Source organism: Acanthaster planci, linkage group LG12 (assembly GCF_054643075.1).
Source record: "Acanthaster planci isolate LZ-2023a linkage group LG12, COTS_SCS, whole genome shotgun sequence".
Taxonomy (NCBI): Eukaryota; Metazoa; Echinodermata; class Asteroidea; order Valvatida; family Acanthasteridae; genus Acanthaster; species Acanthaster planci.
In genome coordinates, this window is record NC_141788.1 from 15,257,205 (window position 1) to 15,276,851 (window position 19,647).

General features: G+C 38.5%; 1 protein-coding gene across 6 annotated transcripts in view; it reads left to right on the forward strand.

The window, feature by feature from the left end:
* LOC110989672 (rho GTPase-activating protein 45-like) overlaps nucleotides 1-19,647 on the forward strand; it is a 78,245-nt gene that overhangs the window by 25,101 nt on the left and 33,497 nt on the right. Inside the window, exon 1 of one of the 6 annotated variants that reach the window (XM_022254228.2) lies at nucleotides 10,092-10,427. The exons of 4 other annotated variants lie outside the window; for them this stretch is intronic. In XM_022254228.2, the coding sequence (XP_022109920.2) occupies nucleotides 10,374-10,427 (54 nt within the window). In that variant the 5' untranslated portion in view covers nucleotides 10,092-10,373. Of the gene's footprint in view, nucleotides 1-10,091; nucleotides 10,428-14,032; nucleotides 17,649-19,647 lie in introns of those variants that run through there. One more of the 6 variants, XM_022254225.2, reaches the window with a different exon arrangement.

Consider the following 19,647-nt stretch of genomic DNA (forward strand, 5'->3'; position numbering starts at 1 on the left):
TGCAAACACCAATAACTGAGCAAGATCATGACTTTGCTGGTTCAACCACATACCCCCATAACTGTGGGGTCTGTTGTCCACAGCGGCCACAGCACTCCCACGGCAGATGACCGACCCCACAGTTCTGGGGCTAACTTCGATGAACATTGACACCAAATAAGAAATCCACATAAACAACACTTGGGCTGCCCGTGGAAGGATACATAAATATTTTGAAGGCTACTTTGTGGTGATGCAAACCTACCACATCCTCAGTGAAAACTTCATGTACAAAAAAAATCCTACCTTTGAAGCTTTCCAAGGTACATGTAAATATCACACATTCCGATGTATCGGTAACAAACAGCATTCGATGTAACTTTTATGCCACAACTTTCAACACCATACAAGGAAACAAAATGGAGACCCCTGTGATCGACTGATCCTTAAAGGTACCCTCAACTGAACATAAATGGGGAAAAAATAACTGAAGCTGCATTTCAGGTGAGAAAAACCCCATGACCTCATTATAAATCCTGTCATACATTTAGTAAGGAAAACGGCTCTTGACACCATTAATTGCCAGTAACTTTTTAACATGTTTTTTCAATTCAGTCAAGTTTGGTCTCATTTTAAAGCTTAGGTTTGCCTCCTTTAGATATGCTATAGTTGATTGAGCAGATGCTCGCCAGTGATTTTTAAAGGCAGTTTCAAAGGTTAGCTTGCCCTTCAAACACTGCTTCCCAACCAAAGAGAATGACCTGGAGCCAAATTAAAAGTGTAACACGAACAGAAATTAAAGTACATGTAAACTTAAAATTGAAATTAATTATAAAACAGACCAAAATTTGAAATTTGAATTTGAACCTGTTAAACACATTGTAGGCTTTGTACAAATTTATGGCAGGAGTTGTTTTGAAACGGACCATAAGTCACATCAGAATAAAAATAAAACAGGAAAAAGATAAAAACAATTCTGCTGCTACTAGATTTCCATGCATGTTAGTGATGGTGAATGACCCTGTCATACAAACAGGTTTCCCAGGAACCTTAGTGAAACTGCTACTTTTTCCCCATTTTTGGGGAGGTGAGGGGGAAGAGGGAGTTTCCTGGTACTTGTAAAACAAAGATGGAACAGTATACATGTACATGTACCTCTTTTACCGGTACTTTAGTTTACACATAATGGGTACAAGTACTCATAGAGTACATTGTACAGCATAGCAATGTGGTCTTACAAGGTCCACTGCAAGGGTTTATAAGTCCAGCAAAAAAATGCACAGTACAGGTGCAATTTATTCCACTACATATTGAACTGCAAGTTATCTTGCAATATTTGAACAACTACTGTCAAAATAACCACTAATGTGCTTTTCTGTGGTATAAAACCAACTCCGATAGCAACAGGGGTTTTGATATTCAGACTTTGGAATAATTAATTTCTCTGCTCGGGTAAAGATGAAAACTTGTGCAAGGGCTAGAGTGTTTATTTTGAGGCTAAATAAGCCGGTCAAGTGGAGAATGATAACCCATGCAGTTGTGGTTTCTGTGTATTCATCAGCAAAGTTTTTATGCTCAGCCACAACTACGGTACAATTACATGAACCGGTACATGTACATGATGTACATGTAAATCCTTCCTCATCAGTTTATCTTGCACAACTAAGTTGTGTGCTGGATTTATTTGAAGAGCGCCCTCACTTGCCAATGTAGGATTATTCACAATGCTAGTGAAATGCTTGTGTGTCAACTTTTAACACACTTTGTATTCTTTGAAAGTGAAATTGACACTGAAAACATACCCACTCCAGGAAAAGATGATATAAGCTGCAAAAAGAATCAAATTATACACATGACTGGAAAGCCCAAATTGTAAACTTTCATTTGGTATATGATAGAGCTCCGTAGCCTTTCCCGTGTCGGAGTTATGACACATTTGCATATTAATTAGTTCCACGCAATTGAAATTGCAAAACCTAGAAAACAGGCTTCGAGTTATCTGGCTCTGATGTGGGTTGTTGGCATTTAAATCTTACTTAACAACCAACATGTTCTTGTGTTACAACCACCTTCAAAATTCACACAAGGACTAAGGAATTAGTATTTGCAATGATTTTGTCGGGAAAAAAGAAATTTTCAAATCCAACTTTGAGCGGGTCATTGCTCGTAAATGCATGGTGCGACTTACATCACCTTTCTGGAGCGGGTCACATACATGTATGTAATGCTACACTTGTACATGAAGGAACATCCCACATGAAATAGGTTTTAGAAACAAGGGTTTCATTAATCTCTACTGTAACTTGTGACCTGTGTGTACACATAGAACTCGCATTTTTGTGATTCGCATTGTATGATGGCAAATGCATTAACTTATACTTGATCTTGGAAAGAAAATAATAAAAATAGGTGACAGTCAGGAATTTGTAAATATTAAACAGTTACACATACGTAATTACTGATTATCAAATTAATTCAAATCAACAATTTAAACTTAAAACATGGAACAGTAATCGGTATCATTTAATTTTGAACTGGGTGTTATGGTGGACATCTCTTGCCTGTTAACAATCATGGAACAGCCCCTGAGTCATTCACTCTTCAAGATAAGATTTTGGAATGTTCACCTTCACCAAGACAAGAATCCATCCACTAATAATGAGCCTTCATAATCCAAAATACATGTATATTATTTACATGTATTAGTGGAGGTTTTCAGTAGGAGGCAAAAGGTTATGTTAAATTACATGTAGTTAATTGAAGGTGGTATTTCATGAGCTTTGCTTTACATGTAGGGGTAAGTTCCATTTTTGACTGTCTGTGATGTCCTCAATCCATCTTTTGTTTCCAGCTGTCACTTACACATATCCAGAACCTTTCAACTCCCCTCCCTCATTAATTGTCCCTTACCCTCCATTGATTTTTAAGTTCCTCCCCTGCACAGAGGTGTCAGTTTTTCCAGCTTCTTTGTGACAGGTGTGAGCCTAGATCCCATTTAAGAGGAATTACATCGCTCAAGGTTGTGCCTTTGTGGGTTTTGCAGTTGTGACACATCAGGGACAAAATGCCAATATCTGGTATTGTGCTATGAATCAGAGACTGATGCTGGCTGTTGAGGTTTGTATTGGTCTTTGAATGTGGATGGATGAAAAAGTCTCTTTTTCCTCAGAAAGGGTTTGTTTACTAACCTGTGTTTTGAAACTAGTTCTGAAAATCCTTCTATTCCCTGCTAATGTGGAAAACATTCCATAACAATGCTGTGTTAAAGTAAGTTGAGATCAAACATGCTACACAGCAGAAAAGGTTGTCTGCCCAAGAAAAAGTAGTGTCTGTTACATGTACAAGTTAATGTACATTCAGCATCTCTTTCTCTTGAGAAAAACCAATCACTAAGCAGCAGTAGGATTTGTTTCTTGAATTTGACACCCTGGGGTCATGCTTATGAGAAGAATTGGGTTTTTTTGTGCTTTGTACCAAACCCAGTATACTACAAGCAAGTTGAGGAATGAAAATATAAATGACTGTACCTGACAGGAATGCAACTTAGAAACATTCAAATTCATTTGTCACCCCTCTGATGAGAGGTTGTGATAGAAACATTCCACAGGTGAGAAAATCTGTATTTTGAAAACCGCATGTACCGGAACTTGTCCCTTTTTGCATGGCTGTCATTATTTTGTTCTTGGCAAGAATCTATTGTGGCCAGTTACCAAGCAACATGAAGGGATTGAGCCCCCATGGTCCAACTCATTTTCATCACTGAAAAGGTGTCATGTTTCTTTTCATAACAGTTCTATTCCCAGCCGTTTTTTATTCCAGTGGTCACCAGGGAATTTTATTGCTAATTTAAAAAGTATTTGGAATTGGGTTTTTTCATCTTGTTTTTTAAAAACATTTCAGAGAGTAATAGTCTTAACAGCCAGTCCATTAATCCCATGTTTCCAACATTTTTGGTAAGGTCTGTTGCATTGGTACATAGCAGGAGTTGTTCTTGCCGTTTGACAAAACTGTCATCTTTAAAGTTGGATTGTTTATGAAATTTATATCAAACAAAGGCTCCCTGGTTACTTCCTGTAATTGATCATTTCATTTCCACCAGGAAAGACACCAAATGCAATTCTTTTTTGTTCATAACATGGTAAATGCCGTGAATACAATTTTGAAAAAGGATACTAGCAATGCTATGTAAATTACTTTTTCTATCATATCAGCAGGTTTTGTGAGCACGCAATTTTCAAATTATTTGTGTCAATTTTGTATTCAAACTTGACTTTTCAGTCAGGTTTTTCCCATCTCCTCTAAATTAATGTTTTGGCCAAATTAAAAAGGAATTACTGTTGGCACATGGAACATTACCGATTAAGGTTACCCAGAGTTGCATTTATAGAAACAGTTCTCTGGGAAATCTATTCCACTCTGTAATGAGGAAGTAACTTCAAAGTATTCTAAGGGCTCCAGGGAATGTGGAAGGATGTACATGTGTAATGGTCGGAAGTATTTGTTTGTTGAAAATAGGTTTTTGTCTGATTGCAATTGTCTCTCTGGGAAAATTCTAAGGAAAAAAATGACAACAACAAAACAAAAACAACAATCAACACAATGCAACTCAGCTCTGCTTAGTAAAAAGGAAATGGAACAACTGTTTGCATGTGTGCTGTTATACAACATGTACATTACATCACAGTCTAATGCTGGGATGATTTGACTCTCCACCCCTGCTGAAGTTGCCAGCAAAGGTGTTCAAGCCGTAAATGGTGAAATACATGTACAGTACATGTACCACAAACGATGCAAATTCCACAGCTCTGATCATCCAAACTTTCCTTTAAGTTTTTAGCTTCATGACTGACTTTGAAGTTGTACCTGTACTTTTGAAACCTGGCCATCGAGGAGGTGCCAAGGGGACAAATACCTGGGATATGCCAGTACCCATCCCCAATTCCAGATTCTCTCGGGAACCCAGATGAACTGGACTTGTGTGGTTTCCCCAAATAATAGTCTCAAGAATTCACCTTGCATCAGAACCCAGCCACTTCCCTGTGGGGGATTTGAGCTAATATCCTGTATTCAAAAAAGCTTTTGTTTGTATTTATTCAAAAAGAAGTAGCAGCATGTATATATGAGACCTGCTTAAAGTCAGATTTTTTTAAATTTGAGCTTTTGGTGTTTTTGAAATTTGAAATAAAACAGCTTTCTAATGATGAATAATTCATCGGGGTACGACCCCAACGTCTCTCATTTGAGCCTTGGAAATGTGTTAAGTCTGCATACGTTTTACAGAATAGTTTCCTAGAAAAGAGGCTTCAAAGATGTGTATTAAGAAATCACACAGAATAATGCACATTGAACAACATTTCCCAAAAACATGTGCTAAAAATAAATAAAGCAGGCCGTACTGTAAGCTTTCAGACGATACCAAAATTGTGTGTGTTGGTGTGGGTGAACGGGGTGAAAGTGCCAATCTAATACCTTTTTTTTTCATTGTCTGTGTTTGTGTTTCAAGATTTCTGAAGATAATGAGAATGGTCACCACGATAAAAATGGGCCGAAAGTATACTTTTCTAATTGCAGAATTGTCTCAAAACTATGGAATGGGTAAAAAGTGATGTGTAGATTCAAAAAAATCATAAAAAGCAAAAATTCACCAACCCTTCGATTTTGACTTTGGTCCCCCGTAGAGCGAAACGGTACTGTGTGACTTTACACTCATTTTGGTCACATACATGTGCATGTATGTACATGTACAGGTACATATCGGTACATGTACATGTATGTAGTATACTACCAATTCGGTAAGTGTGGTGAGCAGTATTTTTTCCAGCCTTGGTCTAGTTCTGTCATGTGCATGTATGTGCTTTCCATGACAGCATTTTCTCTAGAGTTTTGCCAAGACCAGCTTGAGAAAATGAATTCTCTGAGGTTGTGATTCAGTAGTAACAGTTTATTTCAGAATATCAAATTGGCCAAGTTCCTTTTGTGAACACTGTTACCTCTTCTACTGTTACACAGTACACACATGTACATGTACATGGAGGTTGTTGATCGCTAAATAAAAATATACTTTTCCCAGCGTTTAAAATTTTCTGTGCTTTTCTAAAGAACAAAAGGCAGGCTGCTTTAATGTCTTTCCGGAAAGATATTGCTACTGTTATAAGTTTCTCTGCTTCAATTGTCAACCCAAGGCTTGCTCATTGGAAGCATTTCTGATGAAGGGATGCTCAGTGGCTTATTGTCATGTACTTGAACAATAAATCTCCAAAGGAAAGGAAACTTGGAATCAGACAAAATCAGAAATTCCAACTATTTCTGTGCACAAATGAAATCAATTAAACATTGAGCTGAAGTTTTTTTTTTCGTTGAATGACTTCACAGACTTTTTGCTCATGAATGAGGAAAATTGTATCAATCAGAATAAAAACCAAAAAGGCACCAAGACACCTTTTGAAAGAAGAAAACAAAAATTGAAAACAAGGTTGTTTGAAACACAAAGGTGCATTTTCGACGATTGCATTAAAAATTGCATTGCATAGACCCTTGTGCATTGCATGGATACCATGATGGGCCTAATTCTCTGAATGTTGAGGTAAGAGATACCAGGTGTTCAGCCTTAGTTTACATGGGACATATTGATCTTTCCAAGAAGCCTGAATGCACAAGGGGGATATGAGACAGCGGTAACATTCCCTGGTATTGTGTAGATAAACAAAAGGTACAGATGCAGGAAAGATAATTCAGGATCATTGTTGTGAGTAAATTATGCAGATTCAGGTCTTTGAATTCAATTACAAAAGAGCTGTGTTTGGCTTTCATAGACCGAATTGCATGCATTTGTAATTCTTATGACTTTGTCAGAAAACAACTTCTTAACAACTTGGAGTGCACCGACTTTACTTTGGGCCCTCCCAAAAGTCTCTGGTTTCTGGTCAACGTGCGCGTCACTGTAGACCTGCGTGTCGGCAATATAAAAAGTTTTTTATTTGATGTACATGTAATACTATGTCCAAAAGCTGCCAAACTTGCTTGATTAACTGGAATCCTGCTACTTCGTAATTTAACGTGTTTTAGATGGGGTAAGGTTGAATAATATGTACAGTAAAGGAGTTGCTCTAGGCCCGCGTACATTTAGTCTGGCACTCTTTTTCATACACTTGTACATATACAGTACATGTAGATGATGCACATTTGAATGTGCTCATAGGCCAACACAAACACTTGGTTTTGAAATGTGTGTGTAAGCTACATGTAACTTGTCACAGTGCAGATTTCACCTGCTGGTCAACAATGCATTATTATTCGTTCAACCATGACATTGGGCACGTGATCAAGGTTTCATTGGAAAGATGACATTCAGGCCTTTCTGGAGATATACTGGGTGTAATGCTTAATCAAGAAATCTGCATTTTTCCTATAAATCATGGTTGTATATTTGAGTTTCCTTTACTTTGGTACACCCTGTATTGTTCTTTTGGAGCACAGACTAATGGATCATTTGTCATGTTTGTGACAAAACATAATATAAAAATGGAAATCAGTATTCAAATTGTGATTCTGACTCTCCAGTTAACACTATTCAGAGTGGTTTGGAATTCTCTGTTTTGAAGAGAACCACTGCTGATCATGGCAGTCTTGATCTGCCTACTGTCACTGATGTGGTTTGTAACGTGACTTTTGTAATGCACTGGTAAGGTTTTCCATTTGTACAAGCACTTTTTAACATAAGTCCACTCGTACCGATAGCTCACCATGACTGGGTACATACCCGTACATGTAATTCAGATGCACTGTATTTTGAGTTGTACCGGTATATCTACATGTACATATACTGTAGATTACAAATTCAAAATTCTTTCGAAGGTATTACTGAGATAGAGGATGGTAAAGGGTGAAAAGCACTGCACAGAACTGCCATGTTGTTCAGCGTGTGGGAGGAAAAACTGGGATTAGAGATATTAGTCACAGTGAATAAGAGACCTGTGCATTTGACATCTTCCAAGGCCTTTCTTGCTCATTCTAAATATAACATAGGACAGTTTTCACCAAACCCTGAAGGCACGTCTTAATTACAACAAGTTATTTGATGCCTCTATATTGATCACCCCCCCATCCAGTGCTATGATCCCTTTTGTTGCCCCAATCCCCTCTAATACCCCCCCCCTTGTTTCCGCCTGGGTGAGGAGTAATCACTCGGTCAGTGAACCGTTTGTTGCTCAAATCCCCTCTCACTGGTATTAATGATTTCTGTCCTTTTACAACAAATGCAGGCCATGGTGTCAGGTGACTGCCACCAGCTAAATATTTAATGAGGTGGCTTTTGTCGCGAGACCCGTCTGGCCATCAGTGTTTTTTCAGCGTGATTCACTGTTGCCGTGTTGCAGTTAGTAATCCAATAATTACTCACAACATATTATTTTTGGGTGACCTTGGGTGGGGAACTTGTTTGGTGGGGGATTTGCAAAGTGCCTGAGGCTAGTGAAGTTGGTAGATTGCGTTAGCTTGCTTAACTTATGTTCTTTTCTTTGGCTCAAATTTTGTGGGAATTGATTATGCAGATATAGTAGGGGGATGCATTGGTCCTTTTCTTCCCAAGGATTCGGTCTTCAAATATTTTTTCCGTGACTTTTTGGACTGTATCAGTTTTATTTGTATTATCTCTGAGTGCCCAAACATGAATGGAGAATGGTGTTGGGAATCAAGTATAGCACCAAGACGGTCGTTTTTATGTTTCAGTACATCATATACAAAACTTCACATTTGCATTTTCAACTCTTCAAAAACTTTGTGTGTCAGCAAACTAATAAAAAGTAAGAAAAAGCAGTGCTTGGTGGTACAGTACATGTAAATCAGGAAATTACTGAAGTTACTTTAATACTTTTACTTTAAGTCCTTAAGAATTTGTAACCAATGTGTTTTCCCGTTTTGCCTGGTATTTTTTGCTTTGATGAAAATTGTGTGCACTCTGCAAGATTAGCTTTAACAGCTGAATTCTGGTCCAAAGTATTTCCATTGTAAAAAAAATACAATCATACATGTATCAAAAAGTGCAAAAGACAGGAGTAGTTTTTACTTTAATAGATCCCAACAAACAACTTGAGGAACACCAAATCATATTGCAGTAATGCGTGCTCCATCAGTCATATATACAAGCATCTTCTTACACACAATACATGCACCAGTACATGTACATATCTAACGATAAGCAGTGTTGATTAAGCAATTAAGATTGTGTTCAGAAGTGTTTGTTTATTCCCAAGGTTATCTGGCACAAAGCTCATATTTGGGTCAAGAACAGGGTTGTAGACATAACATGAAAACCTTGGGGGTTTTTTGCAAGACATACATGTACATGTACACTGTAGATATCCATGAGTAGTTGTATTCAGCGTTATACACATTCACTGAATACAACTTTACATGTCTGTTCTGGAGAAATTGCTTTGAAAGACATGAGGAGACTTGTTACATGTACCGGTAAGTGGAAACTTCCTCATAAGTAATAGTATTTATTTAAAAGACACAACTAACTGAAATAAAACAAACGTAACAGGAATGTAAACAGTGTTGTAACATGTAAAACAAAAGAGGAAGTTGTTATTAAGTATGTTTTAGATCTGTACACCACTGTAAATTCCTTTGCCAAAACTACAGCCTTTTCTTACACAACAACTTACCCTTGAACTTTGCCGTGTTTTTTTCGCCCAGCAATGTTATTTTCAGTCCATCTGACCTTTCCCCAAATTCCACAGATGTGTGGACAGTGTTTAAAACAAGCTACCCCTGGAAAAAAATTGACCGAAAGAAATATCCATGACATAATTAGATTTATAAATAATCTCCTTAATCCTTTGACAGGCTACAGACCAGCTCTCCTTCTTGTAAAATGCCAATGCTAATTGCAGGGCATTCGTTGGTAAGGGGCCGCTGTTAGAAACAGACCCAGGGAAAATTCCAAAAGAGTTGACCACAATAGGGAAGAGTTGCTGTGTACAGCTCTTAGGCAGTTCCCCCCTCCCCTTCCTGACACACTCACACACAAACACACCCAGGAGAGCTTATCCCTTTGGTTCATACCATGCTTGACTAAGTCTTGCGTTGGCGTTGGGGTTCAAAATCAATAGCCCATTACTGTGGCAGGGGCCCCACACCAAGTCCTCACATTGGGGCTGTTGTCAGTCAGGTTCATCAGAAATGTGAAGGACAGACTGGTGTCTGTCTCCCCTCTGGGATTGCACAGCGCTCATGGTCCTCTGCACACACAGGCATACCTACCGGTACCTGCACACTGCTATGAGGTATTTTGGAGTACATGTAGCTGCACGTTAATTCCCAACTAAGGCAGGGAGGTGTTTTGGACAGCTAGTGAACCGGGACGAGAAGTTGTTCGGCAGGGTTCAGTCATGTCGGGGCGGCCGGTGATAGTGTTGGAGTCTATGGGCCCTGAAAGAGCCAGAGTAAGTACATGTACATGTGCAGCATGGAAAAGTTTTCTTATTATTTGTAGCCCCTGCACATGTACATTTACATAACATGTACAATGTACAGTGCATTTATGGTTACAGTACTTCTCACAGTCACAGCCTTGAACATGCTTTCTCCTTTTTATAACATTAATCATTGCATTCACCATGTACGGTAACAATTATCCAAGTTTTTATTACATGTATGTACATTAAACTATTTTGAACAATGTGCCAATTGTAAGTCTTTAGTTTTGCATGCAACTCTAGTCTTCTGCTTCTCCAGTAAAACATACCAGTAGTTAATGTTTGAACATAGTTTGGTATCATTGGATTTGATTTGTAAATGGGGAGAACCTCGGAAGTGTTGCAGACTTGAAAAATATTGGGGCGTTGGCAGTAGGAAATCATTTTATATACAATGTATCATGTGTCCAGGGTAAAGGTGCAGGTGATACCTGTGCTTCTTTAAGCTTCACATAAATGTTGAAAATTCAAAGCTGATTTATTATGGTGTTATCATTTGCAGATGTAATTGGATACAGGTATTTGCCTTGCACATGTTAATTTGTATTGCACTTTATTTTGTGTCCTGTCATCTGATTGGTGGATCGTAATTTTGTTTTTGAGTGCAAACTGCGAAATAATCCCTTGATTCTGGGTACCAGTACCATGCATTGAAGTAGTTGATGTTTTACCCATAATGCATGAATGACCAGCCTAAGCTCGGGCCATAATTCAGTTTGCCAGAATAGTGCATGGTACATGTACCCTTAATCACACAATTCGCTTTTAAGCTTGTGCAGAAAGGGGCCCTGTTTTTCTTTTCTTTTACCTCATGATGTGCTTGGGATTGTTAGGATTAAAGCAATTTTTTAAAGCCTAGCTTGTACCAAAAAGTCTGCTCAGATTAGAAAGTACAGGTAATAGAGCTATACTGATTAAAAGGATTTCTGAAAAAAAAATCTCAAGAATTTAAGAGTAAATGAATTGGGGTTCCTACCATTTCCTTACCATTACTTGCATACAAACATTTATGTTTTTGTACAATTGCAAGAGAATTCCTCCACATACTAGACGATTAAATCTTAATTTATGGGGCACTTTTCATGAAACCTTTGAAAATTGTTTAGAGTTTGAAGCTCAAAAGTTTGCCATAACATTTTGTTCTACCCGAGGTGAATATGGATAAGGAATTAATGGAATTGAAAACCTGTTGTGGAGAGTCTTACCCCTATCAGTACATGAATTTGCTCTTGAGAAAGGTTTAATGTCCTAGCAAATATTTTTTTAAATTTTACTGGGTTGTTTATGTATATTTTTGTGAGCTGAATCTGTATACACATGCATGACCATGACCAACTGACCAAAGACTAACTTGGCCAAGCTGTACAAATAGCCAAGCTCTACATGTACGCATCATGTACATGTTCAGTTTATACATGTACATGTACATGTATGTATACGTGTCTACATGTACATTGCAGTTGAAGAATGTATTCAGGCATGGTTGAGTTTGTGTGCCCTTTTTTGTTCATGTACAGTGTAATGTGGGTGTGAAACGTCTGGTGAGTATTGTTGGAAAGGAAATGTCACTATGCAGTTGTGGAGTTGCCAAGTCAGACAATTTTGTGAGGTTCTCCCCCCCCCCCACCTTCCCCTCTGCAAACAATCAACATTGGTGATTGTAAATACAGGTGGGCTGCCCTGCAGTGGTTCTGGCACCTTTCTACATGTACATGTCTGGAAAATCTATTTACTGACGGGCCCTCTAAATAGGAAAACACCTGATTGTAAAGAAAGACGCATGTTTCAGATCAGGCAGAGAGCGCCATCAGTTGATGCCAAGAGATCTATGATTAAGCATGTACCATATGTGCACATGTATTATTGTAAAGTGCATGTCATTGTGCCAGCTTGATAGCTCCTCTATCTATGCTCATGACCTCAAAATCAATGTGTGGCACCAAACAGTTTGCTGTGTATTCCTTAAAGTTGTTTCACTCTCCCGTCTTAATTTCTGCAAAAATGAAACAAAAACGAGCAAAGAATACCCCTCCAAAAAGTGTGTGACATGAATATTCTCTTTTGGGGTTGGGGATCTTTCTTGTCACCAACTGACAATCAAAAATATTTATTGACTCGGAAAAAACATATTTTGTCTGGTAATTTCTTACCGATACATGTACATGTAATAAGTGTGTTGTTGAATCATTTCATAAAGAAACTCTCATCTGAATTTTTGGGCATGTTGGCCAATTTCAAAAAAGGAAAAACAGTACCGAGATACTTGTTAAATGCCAATTTTACCGGCAGAGTTGGAACAAAGTTGTCAATATTAATTTCTGATATTACAACTGTATGCAAAAACAAAAGGGCCAGCCTACATGTACATCATGTATGTAATTACCATACCCGTTAAAGCGTGTGGATGGAATATTTCATTCTGTTTGGAAGGGGTGATCAGGTTCTCAAGTGAGTAGGTGAGTGGAATAGACTACTAGTAGATGTTCCCATATGGTAACATGGGACATTTTTAAGACAGCATTCCAAGTTTGATTAAATGTGTTTTTAGATATTTAGACAGGTACATGTACATGAAGTGTTCCTGGACTTTGTGAATTTTGATGTATTGCCTAATCTGTTGTTTTGATTCAGGCACTGTCTGGACACAGAGGCGGACATGTTTGGCTTAGATAAAGACTTTGCTCATCACAATAGGGAATATCAGTTACATAGAAGGCCCACTGAAATAACAGCCATGCTAACAGAAAAATGTAATGTAAATATTTTGTCTAGTAACTTCTTACTGATAAGTGTGTTTTTGAATCGGTTTTTAACTAAGCCAAATTTAATTTATGTCTTGTTTGCCTTTGTCATACATACTTACTCTTTGAAAAGTTCAGATGTTTGTTGGAGAAGTATTGCTTAAGTTTGGGGACTTGGACTTTTTGATTAACTCTGATCTATAAAAGAAATGAACTCTTTTGAAAAAAAATAACTTTATAAATCAGGCAGAAATACTGGTACCAGTACATGTACAGTAGTTTATGCTTGTGAGATAGTACTGTACAGGTGTATTTACATTTTTTTGCACATGTTTAATCATAATTATGTACCTGTGCATGTACATGTGCCTTTTGTACATGTGGGTCCACGTACTCTAATGAACTGTACATGTAACTGTGCCTTACTATATGTTTACTTGCGGTAACTTTGCTTGTAAAATACATGTATGTGTACTTAATTGAAAATGTCGTTTTCAGGATTGCATGGAGTGTTGGTACAGTGACAAACTTGGCTTTAACTGTCTTTTATGCATACATACTGGTATTAAAAGATGACTGCTTTTTGATCACTTTTTTGCTGATGAAAGTTTTTTAAAAATTGATAGCTGGTTTTTAAAAAAAATCCAAACAGGTCAAGTCCTTGAAATCCAAGGACTTTGTAATGTACATGTACATTTAGAATCATTCATGCATGAGTCATACTTAGTTGAATCCCAGCCAGATAGTGAAATACCGGTACAGGTACATGTAAACCCAGTGCATTTATGAGGAGACATGTATTGTGGTTCAGTGTGACTACCGCTACATGTCAAGTGTGTATTGTGTGTGTGTGTCACAAATGGAAACACCGTATGGTGTAACTGAATTGACGGCTCAACCATCTGATTATGAATTCTAATGCGTGCACTTTGATATTTAACCACAATCCCCCTCAAAGTAGAGCTCTTTTTTTGTCCCCCTCGTTCGTGCTCGTCCTTTTTTTGTCTTCTTTCCTTCTCTCGGAGCATTCGCACAATGCAGTCACGACTACCGAAGCCAGCCTAGATTTGGATTGAATGATGAATACTAATGAGCCGAGGCACCATCAAGCAGTTTGGGATTCATCCATAAAGGATTTGCTTGTACCCGCAGATGCCAAGTAGAAAAGCCATAAATGTTTCATCTACCGTTTGGCAGACAAACCTGGGATGGTTAGTCAGGGTATTTGAACAGTTTGTAGTAAATGTCTCTAGATGGATATTAAAACAGCGGACAGGAGAAGGACACTGCAGATATTTTAATTGGGCAGTAAGACACTTGCAGGCTGTGGGGGTTGGAAGGTGGAGAGACTGTTGGAGGCAGTGTTGACATAGCCTTCTGACGACTTCTGCTCTTGATTCTCATAATTTGTGCGACTGACAGACAGCCTGAGCTGTACGTTGTTGTTTTACTGCCGCCCAGCTTAATGGCCCCTGGACCTGTTGCTCTGTAAGGTAGTCTGTGCATTGCCCTTCAAGGAGAAATGATTCAAGCGGTGGAGCTTGCTGTTTATTGGGGTGTCACACGGTGACCCATGGATGTTGATTTTTTTCTCTCTCTCCACAATTTACGTGAGGTGTGATGCTCTCGCTTCACCACTTGTTGGACCAGCTGGTGATGAATGGACATGAACAGGCGGTGATGTAAGTTAGCGATTAATGGGGAAAAAATCGGTCAGAATTGTGTACTGATACCACGGCGTTGTACATTTCCAACAGTTGCAAAAGAAAGTGATGTCTGAATTAAAGCATTTTTTCTAAATGTGGAAATGAACATAAACTTGCTTTAAGGCAAAATGGTCACATTCATAGTGGCAGCAGCCAGGCTGACATTACTCTTGTAACATAATAAACCGGAAAGGAAAAAACAAGCTTCAACAATCTGTGATAACCTCATGGGTCAAAACATTGTTTACCTACGCAGCAGAGTGGGACTGATGAACCATATCATCAGCCAAGATAACATGTCCTTGCTTGACAAAATTGATGTTCTGGATCACTGGAATTGTGTGCACTCCCAATCTGGATATTGACGAAAGGACAGACTTTATGTTGCTGATGAACTTCAAGTTTGACCTGTGTAGGGCAGAATTCTTCATCGGAGAGTGAAGAGGTCCATCGGCGGTTGACCAGGCCAGCAGCAACCATACAATACGGCATTGGACACGCAGAAAATTTCATACAGTCTCACGGTACAGGGGCATATGTTTTGATGTTGTAAGGGGACAGGAACTCTGGGAAACCCTGAAAGATGCTGCGATTGTGCTAGAGCATTTTGAGAGCAGTGCGTCTGCACATAATGAGCGGAATTTGCACAGGGCTTAGTGGACTATGACATGGAACTGTCATTGATCTAGGTGATGCGTGTACGTGATATCGACTGGAACATATGGTATACATTGCACATTGATGTGTATGCACACACATATGCGAGAGCAGTGCACAGGCAAGTACATGCACATGCTGAGATAAAGCCAGCGATATATTTTTCTATTCTCTTTGTGGATTGGGCCTGTCTTCGGACATCATCGAGTCGAAAACTGAAGGGCGCAGAGAGGACAACTTCTCAACTCTTTTTTTTCCTTCACAGCCACTATGCGTGACATTGGATTAATGCTAACAATGGGAGGAATACAGCGCTGCAATATTTTATCAGCATCCCAGTTGGAGTATCATCTTCAAATGAGTCCCATGTCAGAAAGACATTGAGTACACGCTGGTACACTTATTCTGAAGTTTGACTTTGTTGATGGAAAAAACATACTTGTACCTGTACAGTAGCTCCAGATTGATAAATATCCAGTATTTCCACAGAAATTGATGCTTTAGTTTCCACCACCTTCTCTGGTTGCAGATCCTTTTGTTGTGATGCAAACATCTACCGCCATTGTCTATTTCAGGATAAACATGACAGTTAGAAATTTGGATGTGCATTATGAAAATGTTTGTTGATGACTTCATCACATGAAAGTTTCCATTTTCCCCCGCCACTTGTGTGGATGTTTTCAAAGCTGCAGCTGTGTGCACTTGATGTCAGGCTCTTTTTACAGTACCCATTCAAGTCATGGCCTGTGCTGTTTGAAAAGCCAAATGAGGTGCGCTGAAAGAAAAGCAGCAAAAACGGCTGTCAACTTTCCATACCAGTGTATACAGGTACATGCTTCTCATCATTGACGTTTCTTGTGTTGGTTTGAATCATCAAAGTGCCGTGACCTTCTGTGGCATTTGATACCCATCAAGTGACTTATTTACATTTTCTATCGTCAACTTGAGCGCTGTCACTTTATTACTGATGCACATATGAAATTGAATCCAGTGCTTTTCTGAATTGTGCAGAAGTTGCAGATTATTTTTATCCCAAACGGATGCTATTTTCTGAATATGCAATCAGACCAAGATGTCAAAATTTGCACATTTCAGGCTTGAAAAAAATCAAAGAGCTAAAATATAATTTGTGATGAAATTGCATTTTCAGAGAACAGTTGTATTGCATTTGAATTTTGAAAGAACAGTTATATTGCAGAAAAGAAGGGAGAAGTGATATTTTGCGACCCCAGTGTCAAATTGTCACCAAATACAAACATCTTTGAAACACTATAAGTGATGACCAAGCAATTCTGAAACAGGCAGCCCACAGTGACAGGAAGGAAGTTGTCGATGGCTAGTGGCAAATCTCTGAAAGGAAGAATGATGAGTGAATTAATTGGCCTGTGATAAAGCTGATACAGATAACCTGGAATTGTTTATGCGGAATTTGTTTTTGCATCAATGTGTTTACAATCGCATTTTTTTTAAAAACAAGAGTCAGTTTCCAGGAAATGTTTTCTCCCGAAACTTGTGAAACATGGAGGAATTGCTTTCAAGTTATCGTGCGCCAATGCTATAGATTGTTTTTGATTTATTTCACCTTCAAATGCGTGGTTGAAGAGAATTTCTGCCCATCTGATGGAAAGTTTTATATTGAACTCACATGCTTGGCCTATGAAACTTTTAGACACAACACAAACTACTCAAAATCAGTGGCTGCAAAGACGCAACTGGTGTGAAGTTTATTCCTCGCTGCCAGCCTATGTTTTTGTCCTTACATTCCTACGCATACTCCGCACCTTCATTTGATACTTCGGTTGAAACGATTGTTGTCAAATCTTCTAATCTATGATAAGAACATGCACCATACTGCAGTGGGTCTGCGGCTTCCACAGCATAACTGTTGAGACACGTTGCTGCTCCCACTTCGTTCTACTGTTACCACTGCTGTTCTTTAGAGGCTGGACATTTCCCGTCAGACAGCAGCAATGGAAAATAGCAGTAGCGCATCCAACATGAAGCTGCACATGAAGGCTTTGATCACCTCGCCGCGTTTCATCCGCAAGCGCTTTGCCAGCTTGCCGTACATCACCGTGCAGCCGGTGAGTTACTCTCCCACTTTACTGGTCACATTGCATGCAGGCTGTTCTTTGAGTCGATATTGGAAGAAAGAGTGATTTCTGACATGAAGTCAGGGATGATCCACTGAAGTCATTTTTGAGTAGAAGTGCAGATATGTATTTAATCCTAATCGTGGAAGTTTGCATAAAGAATGTTTAAACTAAAACCTCTTGAAGGGTCCATGTGATGAATTTTTCGTATTTTCTTAGGCATGCTTTCTTGCATCCTAAAACTCTTCTTAAATGTATGAAAACTATTTGAAGTACTTTTCAAGTCAAATGTACCGTATTAAAAAGTTTGTGTTTTTATTTTAAGTTTTTCTGGACAACAGAGGGCACTTTTGCCTTTATGTTTTACATCGGTTTTTACAGTTCAATATCTGAACTCAAAGTTTGCTCTTTTACAACATTTCTCATGTGAAAATTAGCATCAGCATAATAGCAACATATGCCCCCAAATACCTTAAAAATGACGTAAACTTTAAGATGCATTATCCAAGGGTGTATTGAACAAAATTAATTGCATGGGCCCTTGATATTTTCTGAATAATATTCACACACCCCCCCAAAAAAGTCAATGCTTGTAGACAGCTACAACGTACTGGTAATTATCAGTATGTAGTTTTCATTTTTGTACTCTAAAAAATATTAAGAAAACGAGAGCACCTTCACAAAATTCCTGTTAAGGGTGGGGGTCAAATAGCCTTCAAATACAGTACAGTTATCTCAACGGTCATGTCTCTGCGAATATGTACTGTACGTTGTACATGTTTAATTACTTTTCTGCTTTTTGTACACAAATTTGCTTTTGAATTTGGAATGAGTGTCTCCTCTTCCCCACGGACCTTTGTACAGTACGTGCACGCACACGCCTAGTGTATGTATACTCGTGCAGCGTGTGCCTGCAGAAATGCCACAACAAATTAAATTTAATTGAATTGGCTGCAAAACCAGGTACATTGAAGCTTTGGGGGAAAATGCCATTGCTGCATTCATGAGTAAATGATGTCTAATGGAGACTGAAACCAATTTGCCATGAATAAATTATTACATCGGCCTTTCTAAGGTTTCACATTATATGTACATGTACTTATTGTAGGCGATTGGCGTGAGATCTACCGGTGCCTGCAAAACCACAGACCTGTAGTTTTCTTGCAGAAAGTGTTTTTCTTAATTTCATGGTCTGCATGCTCCCTTTCTGAATCTCATGGCCTCTTCGTACATGTGCAGTAAATGTATTTGGTGGTTGTGCTGTTTCTGTAGTTTTCTTTTAACGCAGATGTTAATTACCGGTAGCTCTCTACCTGTGTGTGACATACATGTAAGAGAGGCTGATATATGAAGATATAAAAACATGAATAAATTTTATTGGCTGTGGTTAATCCGAGCAAAACAAAAAGACACTTGTTTTTCTATGGAATTCTGATGGGTTTACTAGAGTAGGATTTATTTTTTTCCTGTTCGATAATTTCTTTTTAGTTCAGCAGGGTTAAGGTTAGCGCTAGTTACCTGTACCGGTACATGGAACAAAATCAAAATCAATTGGATTTTGTGATGTCAACAAGCAGGGATTCTCCTGGTGAAGTGGGTCGTCTTACATGTAATTTGAAAAGGAAACCCTGTCACCAAGTATAATCAGTGTACTGTTTTTGTGTTAATCATAATGAACCTAGTTTTCATTTCAAATAGAATTTTCTTAGCTTTGTGTTGGCTACCGGTAGATGTTACTTTAATAATGTTGATCCCCTTTTAGGATTTGGAAGCCAATTTTGTGAGTAAGAACACACATGGATGTACATATTATACATGTACATGTACAGTACATGTGAGCTTCACAGAAACTTCCCTGGTAGGAATATCTGTTACATGCAGTATTGAGCCAACAGTTGGGTAACTGTTTTGTTTCACATATGCCCGAAAACTGCTCAAATACCATCACACACCAGTTTTGCCTCTTGTGTTTACTTTCCACTGGGAAAAA